Raw genomic sequence first — 7,439 nt, 5'->3', positions numbered from 1 at the left:
AAAATTCAATACACGAGTCCTTATGATACGAAGTTCGAGTGTCGCTTCCCTAAACTACAGTTTTTAATTACTCGTTTTGACCTGTGTGCAACATTGGATCAAATTGGCGCAGTTGTTGAGGACTTTTATCGAATTTTACCCTTATTAGAGTCATAACTGTCATGTTTCAGTGTTCTTGCCCTATGGTTCTTGCGCTATGGCCTTTTCGCATTTTAGCATTAAAAAATTGGTTTTTAGGAAAACCGTCTCAAATTAGTCTGATTTTGTTCCGATTCATTAGAAAACAATCAGGGTTTTAAAGCAACGCCCCCCTAATAATCTGAAATTCCTTATTTTTCTATTTTTTATGATTTTTTTCCTGTTTTCATAGTCTCAGAAAATTCCGAAAAAAATATCAAAATTCTTAATTGACTTAATTAGATTAATTTTCGTGTTTTTGGTTTTTTTTTTCTTTCTTTTAATTGTTTTTTTTCGTATTTCAATTGCTTTTGCTCAATAGAGACATTGTCGATATTTTCCTATTTGTTGTTGCATTGCGGAATTAGTTATGTGTTTTCTCATTCTTTGTTGATTTTTTCCTTTTGAGTTTAACATGGCTGATCAAAGAACTCTTAGAGAACTTGCTGCCCCTGATGTGAATTATAATACTTTATGTATTGAATATCTTGTTGCTGTTGTTGTTGTTGTACCTTTCAAATTAAAATATGGTTTAATACACTTGTTGCCAAGGTTTAATGGTCTTGCAGGTAAGGATCCTCATAAGCATTTGAAGGAGTTCCAGGTTGTGTGTTATACACCTTTGAGACCTGAAGGAATCACAGGGGATCATATCAAGCTCAGAGCATTCACGTTCTCACTTCAAGAAGCTGCAAAAGATTGGGTATATCATCTTGAGCTGAATTCTGTCACAAGCTGGAATGATTTAAAAAGAGTGTTCCTAGAAAGATTTTTCCTTGCCTCAAGAGCTGCTTCAATCAGAAATGGTATTAGATAGGTTGACATGGAGTCATTGTTCGAATATTGGGGGAGATTCAAGCAGTTAGTGTCGAGTTGTCCTCAACACCAAATTTCTGAACAATTGCTACTTTAGTACTTTTATGAAGGGTTGTTACCTATGGGCAAAAATATATTGGGTGCTGCTAGTGGATGAGCCCTTGTTGATAAGACCTCTATTAAAGCTAAGACCCTAATAAAAAACATGCCACTCAACTTACAACAATTCATAAAGAGAAACAACTATATGGTTCTAACAAAACGAGTGCATGAGTTTCAAGTTTCTTCTTCCAACAAGGCTTTAGAAACCAGAATTGATGAGCTTACTTCATTGGTGAGAAAATTACCAGTAGGAAAAATTTAATTTGAAAGATTATGTGGCATTTGCACCTCTCTAGAACACCCAACACATACTTGTCCTTCCTTACAAGAGGGTGTAAATTCTGATTTGCCTCAAGCATATGCAATAAACATCTACATCCTCAAAGAAACAATCAATACAAGTACAACAACACTCTTGACCTATCCACTAACAAGTACCATCCCAACTGAAGAAACCATCCAAACCTTTGGTATGGAAATCCATCCACACATCAACCTAGTCAACAACAATTGATGCTACCGCTGCCACCATCACTGAACCCTCCATAAATAACCACCTCTGCACCTCCCGTACCTTCATTAGAGGACATTGTCAAGCAAATGGTTGTAAATAGTGCCCAATTTCAGCAATGAACTGGTTCTAGTATTTAGAACTTGCAGACACAGATTGACAAATTGCCACTTTAATGAATGCCATGTAGCAAGCTCAAGGATCAAACCAACTTCCTGCCCAAACAGTGTGAATCCAAAAGGCCCTAATGTGAGTGCAATTTCTTTGAGATCTAGAAAGAGTTTTGAACCAACCCTAACACCAGAAAAAAATTAACAAAGTTGTTGAGCCCATACTTGAGCCCATACCTAAACTTGATTTTGATGTTGTGGTTGAAGCTATAAAAGAGAAAGAGTATGTACCACAAATTCCTTTCCCATAGAGAGTAGTGAAAAATAAAAAGTTGGATGAGGAAGATAAGGATAAAGAGATATTTGACATATTCAGAAAGGTGGCGATAAACATTCCTTTTCTTAATGTGATTAAGAAAATTCCAAAATATGCCAAGTTGCTAAAAGACTTATGCATTCACACGAGGAGATTGAAGGGGAATGAGAGAGTGAATGTGGGAAGAAATGTTTCTGCCTTTATTCAGCCTAATGTTTCAGCTCTCACCCAGACCATGCCCCAAAAGTGCAAGGATCCTAGAATCTTTACTATTCCATGCACCATTGGGGATAGTAAATTCGAAAATTGCATGCTGAATTTAGGAGCTTTTATTAATATTATGCCTACTTCTGTTTATAACAATTTTGATCTTGGTCCTTTGCATAATACAGGTTTAACCATTCAGATGGAAAACAAGAGTAATGTCTTCCCTGCTGGAGTAGTAGAAGATGTACTTGTTCAAGTTAATGACTTGATTTTTCCTACTGATTTTTACATTCTGGACATGAAAGGAGAAACTAAGTCAAACATGACACCCATCATTTTAGGCAGGCTATTCATGAAAACAACAAAAACAAAAATTGATGTTGATGATGGAACAATGTCCATGGAGTTTGGTGATATCATTGCTAAATTTAACATTTTTGATGATATGAAACATCCCATGGAGGAACATTCTGTTTTTCACATTGAATTGCTTTCTGAGTTTGTTGATCATACTTATTCAGACTTGTTTTCAGCCGATTTCTCATCATTGTCTGACTTTGATGATACTTACTATTATGATTCATGTACTAACACTAACATTTGTTCTGTTTGTGCTGAGATTGAGGTTGCCTTGTAGGTTGACATTTTTCCTACAAATGAAGTTGTAAATGAAAATGTTTATGCAGCTGAAGCTCTCGATATCCCGACTACCCCAACCAAATCGTCCATTAAACAACCACCATCTCTAGAACCTAGACCACTTTCTGAGGATTTATATTATTCATCAAAGCTTCAATTGAGAAGGAAGAGAAATTACTGCAGGAACATAAGAAGGGAATTAAATGGATCTTGGTTGACACTCATGATATTATCCCATCCATGTGTATGTATATGATCTCACTTGAAGATGGAACAAAAGTAGTGAGGCATCCCCTTAATCCTTTGATCCTTGGTGTTGTGGAAAATGAGATTACTTTCAAGTGCCCATTCGACACTTTTACTTATCGAAGATCCTTTTTTGATCCTGGAATACAAGGCGAAGGCACTAATAAAAATTTCAAGGCCAATGGGCACTACCCAGAGCCACCCCATGAGAGCCCCACTTTGGAAGAAGAGACTGTAGAAGAGCTCTCTTAGGGAAATGCTGCTTATGCGATCACCTATCCACCTTGACTACTCAGGTATGTTCTTTCTCTCTCTCTCTCTCTCTCTCTCTCTCTCTCTCTCTCTTATTTTATACTTATGTTCTTTCATTAAGGATAATGTGTGTCTTAAGTGTGGGGGAGGGAATCATTTACTTATGTTTTCTTGTTTTTCATTTACTGACTTGTTTTCTTATTTTTTTTAAATGCATACCTTTTCATTGATTTTTGGGTTGCAATTGTTGTGTGAGTAATTTCTCTGTTATATTCATTAAAGACTTGTGGTGTGATATGAGTGATTTGGATTACATTCTTAATATGTTAAGTGGGACAAAAATCTAAATTGTGCATCATTTGTGGTAGATCATTTACCTTGTGAGATTTTGAGCCTAATAATTGATAACATTCAAAATTCCATATTTTCTTTCTTGTGTATTTTCACTCATATCTGTTAGTCTCTAGAACTTGAATTGACTCTTATTGAAGCTTTTTGTTTACTTGTTCACACTGTTATGATAAAGGCAACTTGTTTTTGTTTTATTCATTTTTTTGCCAGATAGCCAAAAAGACAACCTTGAATATATCATCCCTTGTTTGAAAACCTCTTTAGCATATTATCTCCTTCTTTGTTTAAAACTCATTACAAGTCAAAAATTGAAAAACAATGTTATCATCCTATTCAAAGGGTCGAAGGAGTCTTGTTTAGAGTTGTGTGGGGTTGAATTATTATAGTTGTGATACTTCAAAAGATGGCAGAAAAGAAAAAAATAGAAAGAAAAAAATGGAAAAAGAAAAGAAGGACGACAATACATATTCCTTCTGGAAAAAAAAGAACAAAAAGAGAAAAGAGAAAAGAAATAGTTGTAAGGTTGTTGTTTGAAAGTAAATGAAGTTTTATTTAGTTCAACTCCCGCATTTTCTTTCAATTTTATTTTGATCCTTTGAATTTTAGCCTAGTACCCCTTATGATCTATCTCACCCTTACCTTGGCCAAGTTACAACCCAAATAAAATCCTTTTGATCATTGTGTGCATGTATTTCAAGTGTGGATGTTATATTCTTTTCAAGCTTATGATAGTGCTTTCTTTTGTGATGTGCTTTGAGGGTAAATAGTCAACCTAAACACTTGAGAGTTGAGTGAATTTTATCCTGTGAGGATTTTGCTGCTTATGATGTGTTATTGGGTAAATTGTTCTCCTATTTGTTTTGACACTCACAAAAGTTGCTCAGTAACACCATATTTTTTAAAGCTTAGAATGATGATTTTACTTGCACCCTTGTGATTTTGAAATTATTTGAATTTGCATGCTCTGTTTTACTCTTATTTTTCTGTTTTGAATTTCAACTTTAGAATTTTGCTCGGAATGCAAAAGTTCAAATGTGGGGGAATTTGATTAGTGCATTTTTATCCACATTCTTTCACTATTATGTTGCAACAATTCTAGAGTGTCTTTTGTTATTTCTACTATTTTAGTATGTTTACTTAGCTTAGTTTATTGTTACATTTATTTTTGTTTTGTATGGTATTTTCTGAATAAACAACTATTTACACCCTTTCGCTTCACATGTCATAACTTGGGCTAGGAGAATTGAATTGACGCATTCTAATAGGAGTTAGAAAGCTAAGAGAATAAGCTAAAAGTTTCATGTTGAAGTCAGAAGCAGAATCAGAGTGTAAAAGATTCGAATAAATCATTTTAGTTTCATACTTTAGGAAATAATTAGTTTTTGGCCGATTCTTTATGTTTTCCGACCCGGTTTGAATGAGAATCCAAATCCTTATCTCCTTTAACCTAAACCAGCCGTGCAACTGTTCATCACCTTATTCACTATTTACAATTTTAGCTCTGCTTTATAATTTTCATGGAGAACTAATCTCTAAGACGAATTCTGCTGATTTACAGGTTCCACCGCTTTGAAGTTATAATAATTTAAATCCAAATTCTATTCCTTTAAATTTTATTCTATGATTCTTGCATGCTTAATTCTATTTTCATAGAGTATATTGATTTAATTCGATTGTGTATGATCCTTAACTATAATCATGTTAGTGTCTTTTTTCGTTATCGTGTTTGATTAAGTCGTGTTTGCTTAATTCGCGAGAGCTTAAATCCGTTTGCTTAATTCAGATAATAGGAACTTACATCACAGAATACCAATTGCGTTTGTCAGTGAGTTTTGTAATCGAATAGGAATATATAATCCTCTTAGGATATTGGAATTATAATAGCCAGTGATAAGTGGAAACCCAAATCAATATGATTAATCGTTTTAGCTTATTTAGAATCAATTATTTATTATCATTTTCTTAATCGAACCTAAACCCCCATTGTTCTTTCTGTTGGTAAAATTCAATACAAGAGTCCTTGTGATACGATATTCGAGTGTCGCTTCCCTAAACTACAGTTTTTAATTATTCGTTTTTTACCCGTGTGCGACAGCGGATCAAGGAGCATGTTTCAGTCCATACAAGGCTTTATGTAACATGTACATCATCCCTTTCTGATTCTTTATCACAAATCCAGGAGGTTGTGACATGTATACCTCTTCTTGTAATGGATAATTCATAAATGCAGATTTCACATCTAAATGCATTAGAGGCCAATTCCTGTTAGCAGCTATCGCAATCATCAGTCTGATTGTCTCATGTCTCACTATAGGAGAAAACACCTCAAGGTAGTCTAACCCATGTTTCTGTAGAAAACCTCTTGCCACTAACCTTGCTTTATGTTTTCCAATTGATCCATCTGACTTTAGTATCTCCTTGAAAACCCATCTGGTGCTGATGGATTTTTTGTCCTTTAAAAGCTCAGTCAACTTCCAAGTATTGTTTCTTTCTATAGCCTCAAGTTCTTCTTTCATGGCCTTCAGCCACACTTTTTCTTGAGCGCTTCTTTAGTACTCCATAGTTCAGAGTCTACTAACATGGCACACTGAATGATTTCTCCTTCAGAGTCTACTTCAGTATCTTGCAGCGTGTCAAACTCTGCAAACCTTCTTGGTATGCTTTTTATTCTTTGTGGCCTCTAAACATGTTCAGAATCTCTTTTGAACGCTAGAACAACATCAGATGCTAGAACCCCATAAGTACCACCTTCAGAGGCATGACCACCTTCAGGGTCTGGAATGTTCCCAAAGTCTGGATCTCGACCAGAGTCTGAATCACCATCAGGATCTAGATCAGAATCAGATTAATCTTTAGAGTCAGACTCGCCTTTAGAGTCACCTTCAAAATTATCTTCTGATTCTGACTCATCTTCAAAACCTTCAGATTCTGAAGTATCTTCAGAAGTTAACTCACCAGAGTTGGATTGAGATTTAATCCAATCCTACGCTTATGATTCCTTCATAGTGGCATCTTTGTTGAATTCAACCTTATTAGTGACAAGACAGTAGAGCTTATAGGCACTTGTATTGTGGTACCTTACAAGCAACATAACTCTGCTTCTGTCATCCAACTTTCTTCTCTTAGTATCTAGAACATGTTTCTAACAAATAGAACCAAATACCTTCAGATGGCTCACACTTTTCTTATCTCCAGCCCACTTCTCTAAAGGAACAATTTCCTTTAGCTTCTTGGTTGGACACCTGTTGAGCATATATGCTGCAGTAGCAACAACTTCTCCCTACAAGGTGTGAGGTAGCTTATTCTCCTTCAGCATGCTCATTGTCATATCAAGCAAAGTTTGGTTTCTTCTTTCAGCAAGACCATTATGTTAAGGAGTGTATAGAGCAATCACCTCATGCTCAATTCCGTTATCCTCACAAAACTTTTTGAACTCTGTAGAGTTATACTCATATCCACCATCAGTTCTGAGAATTTTTCAACTTCTGACCACCATAATTCTCAGCCTTGATTCTGAATTTCTTAAATTCAACAAACACCTCGTGTTTGAACTTTATAAATGATACCCATGGCATTCTTGTGAACTCATCAACAAATGACGCAAAGTATTTATTCCCTCAAAGTGAAAGTACTGGAAATGATCCATACACATCATAATGCACCACACCCAGAGCATGCTTTGTTCTTGGAGGCATTTCAGATGCAAATGACA

At 35.3% G+C, this 7,439-nt stretch overlaps 1 protein-coding gene across 1 annotated transcript; it reads left to right on the top strand.

Moving 5' to 3' along the window:
* Window positions 1-1,198: 1,198 nt before the first annotated feature.
* On the top strand, window positions 1,199-2,876 carry LOC127078612 (uncharacterized). The gene is made up of 2 exons (XM_051019052.1): window positions 1,199-1,327; window positions 2,028-2,876. The coding sequence occupies exons 1-2, from the start codon at window positions 1,199-1,201 to the stop codon at window positions 2,874-2,876; spliced, it is 978 nt and encodes a 325-aa protein (XP_050875009.1).
* Window positions 2,877-7,439: the final 4,563 nt, after the last annotated feature.

Source organism: Lathyrus oleraceus, chromosome 5 (genome assembly GCF_024323335.1).
Source record: "Lathyrus oleraceus cultivar Zhongwan6 chromosome 5, CAAS_Psat_ZW6_1.0, whole genome shotgun sequence".
NCBI lineage: Eukaryota > Viridiplantae > Streptophyta > Magnoliopsida > Fabales > Fabaceae > Lathyrus > Lathyrus oleraceus.
Note: the sequence above shows the minus strand (reverse complement) of the source record. Positions and strands in the feature narration are given on the sequence as shown.

Bases quoted from the DNA above. Each gene is read 5' to 3' on its own strand.
- LOC127078612 (XM_051019052.1), top strand. From the start codon at position 1,199: ATGCCACTCAACTTACAACAATTCATAAAGAGAAACAACTATATGGTT. The intron at 1,328-2,027 runs GTGAGAAAATTA...CCTTTCCCATAG, and splicing joins TTGATGAGCTTACTTCATTG to AGAGTAGTGAAAAATAAAAA.